At 38.7% G+C, this 12,279-nt stretch overlaps 1 protein-coding gene across 1 annotated transcript; it reads left to right on the top strand.

The window, feature by feature from the left end:
- Positions 1-3,551: 3,551 nt before the first annotated feature.
- Positions 3,552-12,020, top strand: sall1b (spalt-like transcription factor 1b). The gene is made up of 3 exons (XM_057330837.1): positions 3,552-3,774; positions 8,355-11,548; positions 11,706-12,020. Exons 1-3 carry the CDS (start codon positions 3,732-3,734, stop codon positions 12,018-12,020), a joined length of 3,552 nt encoding a protein of 1,183 aa, XP_057186820.1. The 5' UTR covers positions 3,552-3,731.
- The last annotated feature ends 259 nt before the right edge of the window (positions 12,021-12,279 follow it).

The raw sequence follows: 12,279 nt of genomic DNA, 5'->3' as shown, positions 1-12,279 counted from the left end.
AAATAAGAAAACTCGCAGGAAGACTTTCATTTATATACAAGGCCATCTATAAAAACATTTCCATGGAAAATGTGTCCTTGGTCAAACTTGAAAAGTCGCCTGTTGGTGAGTAACAACCTGGGAGCAATAAAAAGGAGCCATTAAGGAAAAGCTCTTTTATATACGAGTTGTCATTTATGTTTCATCCGTATCATCTCGTCTTAGATGTTGAGACAACAGTAGGAGTATACGACTGTAAAATGAATGTATAACTTCACAGATAATATCAGTCTATGAATCTGATGAGAACGTATTAGGATTTCTATCTTATAAATGCAGACTTCTATGCAAATCAAAATCAAAGAAATTTATCTCTTCTAGAGACATTGTTGAGAAGGAGAGCTCATCATTATATCTTCATAGGAAGAGTTCATTTGCATAACAGATAACTCTGTTTTTCAAAATGTTTACAAATCATGCTTTTTATTGTGATTTTGGTTTTATTGTGTTAGTTAGCTGTACTTCTTTCGGAGTTATTATTACTTACTCAAAACAACCTAACTGCAGTTTGATTTAAATTACTTGGAATGCACTATAAAAAACATGAGTTACCTGTTTTTGCAAACAAACTCTTCATACAACATATAACAGAACATTGGACAGGAATGCTTCCTATTCTTCACCTTGAGAAGAACGAAGTATTTCACTCTTGTGTCATGGGTGTGAGGAACAGAACCCAGATGCAGGCAGCCAGAGGTGAAGGGGTTAACAGATTTATTAAACACAACGGAGACAAAACAAAAACCCACGAGGGGGTGTCAACACGAGAACAACTAAAATACAAGACGAGAACAAAACACTTCCCACAATGGGGCAAAACAAACTAGACTATACGTATGTGACACAACGTCAAAAGAAAAGCAAGGTAGGACAAGGCGAGACAAGACAACAGTATTCACAAACAGGTAATCCACATCGTATGGTAGCAGGTCACACGACACGGAAACACTACTAACGCACCGCACGAGCACAGGACAATGAAACATGAGGGCATTAAATAGGGAGGACAAACGAAGGATAATCAACGAGGGTAGGTGGGAAACATTAGACACGGCAGGGAAGCAATACATGAAACGAGAGGGGCAGGGCCAATGACAAGACACGAGAAAGCACATGAGATGTAAAAACGTAAACAACTCATGGCTTTCTCACATAAAACCTAAGGGCTCTGTCTCGATCCTGCCACATGACTAGAAATTCATGAACAAGAAGGCAGGACCGTGACATCTTGTCTTTTTAACATAGTGAAATGAGCAATTATTAAGTCTGTCGTCTGGTGCATTGGCTGTCTAAACTCAATCTACACAGGATATTGATGAAGGAAGTTAACCCCAAACAGACATTAATCCACAAATCTAAGACATCAATCAAGGAAAGCGCACATAAAGGAAGATTAATAACATAAAAAATACAATGACACACAAAAATCATTGTTACTAATTAAATTTTTCGGTAGCAATTGTTTTGATGCAGCAGAAAATTTTACATTGTGCCTATTGATAAATAAAAAAAAGAAAAATGCTAAACAAAAACACAATATACATCTTAAAATTGTAGATGGCTTTTTAAACAATGGTTTTGCTTCAGGACCCAGTTTACTGTAATATAACATTGGCATTGAACATCAAGTGGCAAATAAAAACGCAATATAGAATTGCTTTAAGTACAAAAGAAATTAAAGTTTTTATAACTATACTTCTATATTAATTATAAAAATTATATAGAAATTATATATACTTTATGGGGCGGTTTTCCAGACAGGGTTTAAGCCTAGTCCTAGACTAACTTAAATGTTAGAGGTGTCTTGATCGAAAACAACTTGCACTGACATAACTTAAAATATATGAGTGCGATTGTTTTGTCTCAAGATGCAAGCCTGTAAAGTTGTTTGTAAAATAAGTTTTTTAAATTGACGTAAATATCCTAATTTAACTAAGGCCTAGTCCTGATTTAAAATAATCCTTGTCCGGGAAACCGCCCCAACATATACAAGTATATATATATATATATATAAATTAAACTTTCATAAACAATCTTATGAGTATTTAAAATATACAATTATGAGTATGGGAATGAATGATACTTATACATGAATCCATATAATAATCTATACTATGCATAAGTTACCTGTATAGTATGAATAATAAAAAGTCAACGGCCACTACTGTAATAAACGAAAAACTTTATAAGATGATAGTAGTGAGAAAACCTTACCTGGGAAGTTCATTATGTAAGAAAAGTCTGAAAATATTGGTGTCAGACAGTGCTGGCATGCTGTGATTGTTTTTTTTAGTAAGTGTGTCATTTGTCCATATCAAGTGTGTTGCTAAGGACCCTAGGGCAAAGATAATAGCCGGCCCGCACAGCCCTTCATATAATGTACTGTAAAACATGACTCATAGAGCACCTGGTGTGCTCCTGTTCACACACACCACTCTTACACAAAACATAAATGACATATGTATTTATGTATTTGTGTGCCGCACGGAAGAACCATGAATCAAAATATCAGGTGGACAGTAATAGTTATGTTCATGCACCATCAAAGAGTGCAGATAAATTCCTCATGTGTAAGGTAACCTGCATAGGTCAACACGTCATTGTTCACTGCAACACAAGCTGCTGAGAAAAGACTCAAAAAAATAACTTGTTTACATCGAGGTGCCATTTAATAAAACTGTGCTAAATACACCATTAGACCCAGTAAGGTAGTATGTTTCATTGTCTTTTAATGCATTTGACTGTAATGACCATTAGCAGCAGTACAAGGTCATTTTTGGTGAAAGTGTGCGTGTGTGTGTGTGTGTGCGTGCGTGTGATGTGCGTGCGTGTGCGTGTGTGTGTGTAAGTGTGTGCGAGCGCGTGCGCGTGCGTGCGTGCGTGCGTGCGTGCGCGTGCGCGTGTGCGTGTGTGTGTGGATTCACAGTTGAAAAGTGAGGTAAAAAATAATGAACAGTCATAATGTGTTTGTGCTGCCAACTAATGTCTCGGCATGCTAAAAATATTTTTAATGCATTTTTACTGGCTGAACTGCACTAAATGTTTTTTTTTTTTATTTGTGTTCATTTTTCAATTATTTTTTGTTTTACAACAACAGCTTAACTGTTACTACATTGTATGCAACTGTTAAAAATATCAAGGTTTTTAAAGTTATCTAGGAATTTATCGCTGTAAATTCTCTTCACAAAAAAAATGTCTGTACAGCTTATGAACATAACTGATGTTATGAGAAGTACAACATTTTTAAATTTCATATCAAAGTTATATCATGTCATGTGTAAAACATTCATCCTTCACATTTCCAGCCACTGATTCATTTGTTGCCTGTCTTTTTATGAACCCAGGCTTCTCCTCTTTACAGTATCCTGACGAATGAAAACCTCGAGGGGCGGACGGTAAAACAAGTTGGCCAATAGAAGCGCCTGTGGGCGGGGCACTGAATCTGTCGGTGAGCGTCCTCGTGGATTTGTCACGTAAATTGTGGTAATGAATGAAATGTGGATATCGACACTTATGTGAAGAATGTGCGACATTACTCGTTTAATGTGATCATCATAACTTCATTTCTGCAAACGTATTATTTCTCAGTCATGATAAATGAGTAACGTTTTGACACGGATGGATTTGGTTTTGAAACTTGTCATGAGTGGATATTCCTGAGGAGATCAACAGATACATTGTTTCATTTCAGTATGTCCCGGAGGAAACAAGCCAAACCACAGTATGTCCTCACCGGTAAGTTTTCTCAAGGATTTTTGCTGCAATTTGATCGTAAAACGCGAAAAAGTTTGTGTATTTAAGGTTAAATAATGGGGATGATTGTAACACTTTTCTTTATTACCATATTATAAATCTAAGAGTTTTTGTATTTAAGTTTGATAGCAAAGCTGTAGCCTATCTGTCGACCATAAGGTTTAGAATATATTAATGTACTCTTATACAAACATTAACCATGGTTTGTTTACTTTACCTGTATTTGTAGTTTACAATTAAATTCACTATGATCTCACTACAGTAACCATATTTTAACGATGCTATTTATGGTAAAACTACACTACAAAAATACAAATGAGAATCAATCCGCCAAAAAACATAGTTATTGTACACTTTTATTATAGTAAAACCATGGTTAATTTTTCTGAAGGATAGCATACCTCAGGATGTTGAATTAGAGTTGCATCGTAGCATCCTAACCCTAACCTTAACGTGTACAGATGGATACTGTAAACAGTGCTTAATCCAGTCAATAGTTTGAGATTGTTTTTCATTCTCCTAAAAACCTTAAGGCTTATTTTAGATCTTTGAAATTGTGTTGTTGACATTTATAAATTGTACCTTCATATTATGAATTTCTGTACATTTTTTCCTTTAATGTAAAGAGGCAGTCAACAAGTGTCCAGCGTCCATTATTGTTTGCTTGGTTGAGAGAAGTGTGCAGAGCTGTAGTGGAGGAAACGATTGACTACTTTAAAGAAACTTAAATATAAGAGTTTTGTTCAGCATTCCTATGATCACTACATCCCATGTGTCCATTTGTGTAATTTCATCAGTGTGATGACTTTACAGTAAATATTAAATAAGTAGTTGTGCCCACATTTACCTCAGAGTATGTTGTCTGTATCAATCAGCTAAGACAAGCTCTTGTGCCACTGAAGAACTTTTGGCTGTTTAACCCCACAGCTACTGGTTTGTTTTTTTACAGCTGATATTGAGCTTTACATCATTTGTGTAAGTCACAGATGACATGAACAAAATAGGCCAAATAAACATACATTACTGATTTATGGACAAAAACAGCCATTTAAAATATCGCTGAATATCAGAAAATGCTTCACACTTTGTTTGACCTCTTGCAACTTTCCCTTTCACGTATTGTATTGCTGGTTGTTGTAGCTAGCTGGTATGGTACTTTTATGGTAGTAAAATTATTACTTTTTTGGTGGTAAAATCTATTGTTTTAAAATTATAATCCTTAAATCTTGCTATGTGAACGACAAACAACAAAATATGGCCGCGTAAAAAATTAAGAGACTATTTAGCATTTAGCATTTGTAGATGTATTGTGGCCATTCCAGTCCAGTGTCTTTTGAATTTCAACTAAATCAAACCTCAGGAGTGGCAAAGTCATTCAACAGCAATGTGAAAGACGTAAAAACTGTGATAAAGATCGAGGTTATCACATACATTTATTTTAATTTTTTTCCTAAATTCATATACAAATATTACTGTTGTATTGCTTAAACGTGTATATGAACTAGTTTTCTTTGCCGGATTTGAGGTCTGAAAAATACAGAGCATGTTTTCTGTTATTTTCTCCAGTTGTCATTTTCTGCAAATAAATGCAAATGTAAACAATATTTTTGTTTGAAATTTGGGAGAAATTTTGTTACTGTATTAGTTCACAAAATAAAGCAATAATAATAATCATTATTATTATTATTATAAATAGTAAATTCAGAAAAACTGAAAAAAGCTCTTTCAAATTGTCATGGTTCTGCCCCATCTTGTCTTGCTTTTCTTGACCTAGTGGCAGAAACGTGACAGAACCTCTTGTTTCATGTGGAGAGAGGCGTTTTGGCCCTGTTGGCCTTCCACTCTCCGGTGTCTGTCTCTGTTCCCGCCCTTTCGTTGCCTCATTATTGATTGTTTATTAGTTCATGCCCCACACCTGTTCCCTCTTGATTTGTTCCCTTTTTAAGGTCCCTGTGTTTTCTGTCCTGTGCTCGTTCATTGTCATTTGTATGGTGAGTGCCTGTTCCGTGTCAGTCTAGTCTAGTGTAGTCATTTGTAGTTCATGTTTATGTTATCTTAGTCTTGTTAGGTATATTTAGTCTTAGTCCTGTCCTGTTGTAGATTCCCCTGTTTTGTTTTGTTACCCCCACGTGGGTCTTTGTTTTGTATTTATATTTTATTAAATGTCTTGTTAACCCCTTACCCGCTGTCTGCGTCTGGGTCCTCTGTTCCCTGTCTTTGTGTCTCACCGAACCGTAACATGACAGAAATGGTCTTTATGGGTGTACTCTCACTAGGCAATCTGAAATGTGCCCGAGCACGTTTAACCCCCAAAGCCCAGTTCATTTGACTAGTGTGATCACTCCGTATCACGCCCGGGCATGGTGCGTTTAGCGGTCCCTGGCTCACTTGGAAGAGGTGGGCCAGAGCACGGTGCGGTTGGGCTCGGGCGTGGTACACATGTAGTGTGAGCACAAATCGCGCCGGAACGCAGAACTGCAAGCATGACGTAAATTATGCGACTGTTTAAATTCCTCCCTGAGATTAAGCTGTCACTGTAAAAAAACTGATAAACGGAGCACTTACACGTGCAGGCATGTGTCATCGCATCCAAAACTACTCCAGGTTTGGCAAACATAATACAACGTGTGTAACGATAGGCTTCACGGTAATAAAGTACGAGGGTGATTTAAAAGCATAATGAGCCGTTTACTCTCATATCGCTCTCGTATGATCATTTAAGCAGATCGGTCTGTGCAGCGCACGCATGAAGTTAAACACCGATGGATTCCTTTGTGCTGAGAGGGATCGCTTGTTTATGTTTGCTTCGAAGCAGTCGCATCGTAATGATGAAAGCGTGCCCAGGTGTGGATGGTAAAGAGCAATGTGAGCGCAGGCCAGCAGGGGAGTGGGGAGGGGGACAATCGCGCTCAGGCACAGTTGAGAGCAACCGGGCTATTGTGAGTACGCCCTTAATATGTTCCCCGTCTGCATTGTTTCACTAAACATCTGGACAAAACTTTATATCAAATTAAAATACTGAATTAGTGCTGGGCGATATACCGGTTCATACCGAATACCGGTGTGTATTTTTGTTATGATATGAATTTTTTATATACCGCATTACCGGGGGTTTAGGGGGCAGTCGTGGCCTAATTGTTAGAGAGTCGGACTCGTGACCAGAAGGTTGCCGGTTCGATTCCCCGGGCGCTGCAGTGATAGCTGCCCACTGCTCCGGGTGTACGTGTGTTCACCACTTGCTGTGCGTGTGTTCACTACTCTCTGGATGGGTTAAATGCAGAGGTCACATTTCGGGTATGGGTCACCATATCTGACTAATGGGTCACCATATCTGACTAATGGGTCACCATGTCTGACTAATAGGTCACTTTCACTTCACTTTCACTTCACTTCGTATGTTGTGTATGGTGTACAACGTGCGGAACGCGACGCAGCGTGACACTGTTTCAGTGGGGCCCCTTTTCACTGTTGCACTGTGACCGGCCATTGACACAGAATGCGTCTTTGTATGCCACGGCACTACTTTATCATAATTTTTCTATATAAACATGCACTAAACGGAGGCGTTTGGATGTTTGCGTGCGTCTCGCGCATGAGCGGTAACGTTACATATTTCTTTCCCATCGCAATGGGAGCGCGCACCTCGCGGCTGAACAGCAGCACAAGTGTAACAATTGCAAGTTCGCATTACGTTATGTTAAATATACTCATGAACAAACATTTTCAAAAAACGATCGTGTTCCCCTCATATCTGCCAATAAGCATGTAATATGATGTGTTTTTAGTTTGAACTGTTTCTCTATATGCTATGATGAGAAATAAGGGTCAGTAGAGGAAGGAGAATTGACAGCGTGATGCGATCGCTTTCCTCTCACATATCTAATTTAAGCCTTTGTTTTCTGATTAAAAAATATGATTTCAGGAAATCATGACGCGATTGTGACTGTAAAACACAACAGACACTAACATGCATGTTTTAATGGTATAATTATATATTATAAAGTATATAATACTATTTTGTTTTCAACTATTAATTTTTTGGTGGATGCTCCTAACTCTTGAAGTTGGGAGCCCCAGTGCTTCCAAGGAAAAAGTTCATTTCGAGCCCTGTTCTCTATTTATTTGCTTAAATATTATGTATGCAAGTTACCTTCGCATGCTATTCAGTTGTTAAAGAAGTCTAAACATTGCAGTTATTATAGGGGATACTGTCACCATGACGGTATGAAAGGGCATTTTAAGTCAATCAACAGCACTATTTCCTCTCTCAATCAGTGAAAAAAAGTGGTAAAAAAATCGCCATGTACCGGAAAACCGGTATGAAAACACCGTTATATACATTTTTGGTCGTACCGCCCAGCACTATACTGAATTTGAGAACAATATAAATAGGCCAAAACAAATGTATTATTTAGAAGTCCAAATTTGCTACATTATTATGTTTAGTGTCTATTGTGACATCTGTTGAGATGCTTACTGGGTTTACTTTTGCTAAAAGTTATGAGGTTTTGTCTAATTTCTATTAAAATGTATATTTTTGTTCATTTGTTTTTTAAATTTAGATAATACGATGGACAACTTCTCAACTCCAATGTGTGACATCAATGTCTGTGAACAATGCTGTGCTGAATTCGCCAATATAACAGACCTTCACCAACATCAGAAAAACTGTTTAAAAGATCCATTGTTTCTGTTAGTAGCTGCAAAGGAAAGCCCAGATTCTCAACCTTCTACCCTTTCATGTTCATCACCCTTCCGATCTGTGGAGCCCTTGGATGGTGTGACAAAAAACAATAATACAAAGGAATCTGGTGATCTTTTAAAGGATGAAACATCAGTAGAAACGGACAAATCCTTAAATACATTTGATGACATCACTTATGAAATTGCCAAAAACTCCCATCCACATCACAATAATGGAATTGATACAGTCCTACCTCAAGAGAACTGCTTACTTGAGTTGTGTAAATTATCAGTCATTAATAGCAATGTTTTCATTGAAAACCTAGAAAATACCAAAGTTGCCGTGGCTCAGTTTTCACAGGAAAGTAGTCCGAATACAAGGAACGCTAGCAGCAGCAAAACTACCACCTCTGGTTTGATCGAGCAGTTGTTAGATCTACAGCAACAACAGATGCAGCAGCTCAAACTAATTGAAGAAATTCAATGGCAGATATTGCTTTTAGCAGACCAAAATACTGATACACCTGTGGCGAGTTCACTGATAAAACTCAGTTCAAATGTCTCTGAGCAATTAGCAGCAACTGCTGAGCTAGCAGAAAACCTAGCAAGCCAGTCTGTTAATGCTAAACACTCTAAACATATTTCACAGACCATCCAAAATGACTCGTGGGGTGATAAAGAAAACTCCCAAGTGACTGACGAAAACAGATGGAACTGTATGCCCTTAAAAGTCAGCAGTGATCTATGTAGTAACCAGTCTTTGCATAATAACAAAGTGAATGATAAAGTTAGCCTAACTAATTTTAAAGAGCAATCCACAGCTCATCCTTTGATTACAGATGGGATTTTAAACCATCTTGAATTGCTTCATAAACAAAACAATGCCTTGCCAAGTATAAGTGCAATTGTTGAGGACTTAAATGCTTTGACTGCATTAGCTCAGCAGAAGAAAGGCAAACCACTCAATGTGACATTATTTAACCACAAGAGGCCAGGTGAAGATTGTACACTCAAACACAAATGCAGGTTCTGTGCCAAAGTATTTGGAAGCGATAGCGCTTTGCAGATACATCTGAGATCTCACACCGGAGAGCGACCTTACAAATGCAACATATGTGGCAATCGATTTTCCACACGTGGAAATCTTAAAGTCCACTTCCAGCGTCATAAAGAGAAGTATCCTAACATACAGATGAATCCTTATCCATTTCCAGAGCACTTGGATAACATCCCAACTAGCACAGGTATCCCATATGGCATGTCTTTGCCTCCTGAGAAGCCTGTCCCTATGTTGCTGGAAAATAAACCTTTAGCAGGCAACACACTTGGCTATATACTTCCATCATCTTTGCCAAGTCTTCCACCCATTAAAAAAGAGGAGGAAGGGGTATCAATAACCAAACCTCAAAGTCCTGTCAGTGTCAGTGAGGTGTGTGAGAGACGTATTGGGCATCAAGATGGTTCTAGCAATATCCCTTCTTTAATTTCAAAAGAGAAATTTCATGAGGTCACCACAGCGTTGAGCCAAGGCAACTTTGTAAGTTCTTCAGGAGAAGGTTCAGGAAAGCACATTGTTACAAATACAATGGATTCAAGATTAACAACTGAGCTAAAACTGGAGCAGCTTGAAACCAAATTTCTTTTTGGAAGACATCCAGATCTCACAGGAAGCTCAGAGACTTCGAAGCTGGAGCGTCTGGTAGAGAACATTGATAAGAGGTCCCCTGATCCCAATGAGTGTGTCATCTGCCATCGGGTTCTTAGTTGTCAAAGTGCCCTCAAAATGCACTACCGCACACATACCGGAGAGAGGCCATTCAAATGTAGAGTGTGTGGACGGGCTTTTACTACCAAGGGCAATCTGAAGACACACTACGGTATTCATCGATCCATGCCACCCCTTATAATACAGCACTCCTGTCCAATATGCCAAGAGAAGTTCACAAATGCAGTTGTCCTACAGCAGCATATTCACATGCATATGGGTGGTCACATCCCCAATTTCCCACTTCACGATAACCACCCTGACTCTATGGACCAGGACACTGACCTACCAGATGAAAAGAACTCGAGAGTTGATAACTCTACTGACTACATGGAGGTTGTCGAAGGTGTTTCGGATTGTAAAAACCCAGACGCATTCCCAGACAGTCTAAGGTCATCTCCTGCTTCTTCAGAGTTTGCCAGAGCAACTGGACCAGAGTGTCAGATTTCAAATGTGGATACCAAGTTTACTATGCAGAATGGATTAATGCATGGAGACTGCCTAACCCATAAATCGTCTTCATTAAATCTGGACTGTCAGAGAAATAATTCAGCCAACACTGAGAGAGCACACATCTGGAAGCCCCTTTCTTCCAACAGCTCTACTTCTGAATTAAATGAATACTCCATATCTGAAAGACACCTGACAACATCATCTGCTGAGTCACATAGTTTAAGTCTTTCATATCATAACCTTCGGTTACTAGATGGGACCTCTAGAGACATCTCAAAAGACAGCATGTCCATGATTCTTTCTATCAGTGAGAGGGAAAACCTGAAAAGCAATGTTTGCGATATTTGCAAGAAGACATTTGCCTGTCAAAGTGCTCTGGAGATCCACTACAGAAGTCACACCAAAGAACGGCCATTCATCTGTAGTGCATGCAATAGAGGGTTCTCAACCAAAGGGAACCTCAAGCAGCACATGCTCACCCATCAGATGCAAGATTTACCTTCACAGTTGTTTGAGCCAGCAAATCAGATTTTTGCCCCAAACCAGTTTCGGACTTCAACAGAACCAATCATGTGTTCAAACAGAGTTGACCACAATGGCTTCATTAAGAAATACCCTAAAGACTCCACAGCAGGTGTAGTTAGCTCCTCCGTTTCCACATTACCCACACTCTCCACAGCAACTTTAACAGCAGCACCACTTCGGCGATCAGCTAAACAGCACTTCTGCCACACATGTGGGAAGACCTTCTCTTCCTCGAGTGCACTGCAGATTCATGAGAGAACCCACACTGGTGAGAAACCATTTGCCTGCAATATATGTGGACGTGCATTTACCACTAAAGGAAATTTGAAGGTAAAGCAGTGAAAAGTGGTAAAAGTATTACAAACTTTGTTTGTAGTTCTTAAGGTGTTTCAAATCGCCATTTAGTATTTTATTGGTTAATGTAAACAATTGTATCCTCTTGGATGCTTGTTGACTAAGTACCTGCACTTTTTTCTTTTCCACCCAGGTTCATATGGGAACTCACATGTGGAGCAGCTCTCCAGCCAGACGAGGTCATAGGCTATCTGTTGATGGTCCGTTTCTTAGATCTAATCCTGAGAGATTTCAAGACACTCCCTCAAAAGATGTTGTGGGTAGAGGTAATAGTGAGGACTCCATAGGTCTATGGAGTCACTTTGCCTCTCTCACTAGTGGTTTGGCCTTGAGAGCAAATGAGATACCTGTCATTCAAAATGGTGCCATAAGTCACTTGTCTGCCGGACATGTCGAAAGTTTAGAAAAATTTCAGCTCAACCGAGCTTTTACTTTGGCTTTACCTTAATTTTCAATTCAGGCAGTTGGATCAGGACGTTCTTTTTGGGATACAAAATGATGCAATTTCCTGGGTTTTTGCTGTAGTTTTTTTCATACAATAGCTACTGTATAGTGACATTAATAAATTATTATGCTGTGTAATATTCTGTGAAGTAGTGTGAGTTGTATTGATTGTATGGTATTACAGCTGCAATCTGTAACTTTTGCCTCTCTATCGCCATCTCTGTTTGAAACATAAAATTGCAGGTTATTTTGTGTACTTATCT

The sequence above is a fragment of the Triplophysa rosa genome, linkage group LG4, assembly GCF_024868665.1.
Source record: "Triplophysa rosa linkage group LG4, Trosa_1v2, whole genome shotgun sequence".
Classification (NCBI taxonomy): domain Eukaryota; kingdom Metazoa; phylum Chordata; class Actinopteri; order Cypriniformes; family Nemacheilidae; genus Triplophysa; species Triplophysa rosa.
The sequence above is the reverse complement of the archived record's forward strand: the minus strand, read 5'-3'. Positions and strand labels throughout refer to the sequence as shown.

Excerpts from the sequence above, each read along its gene's own strand:
- sall1b (XM_057330837.1), top strand. The coding sequence starts at position 3,732 with ATGTCCCGGAGGAAACAAGCCAAACCACAGTATGTCCTCACCG. Across the intron at positions 3,775-8,354 it reads ACCACAGTATGTCCTCACCG|ATAATACGATGGACAACTTC; the intron begins GTAAGTTTTCTC and ends TTTTAAATTTAG. Across the intron at positions 11,549-11,705 it reads CCACTAAAGGAAATTTGAAG|GTTCATATGGGAACTCACAT; the intron begins GTAAAGCAGTGA and ends TTTTCCACCCAG.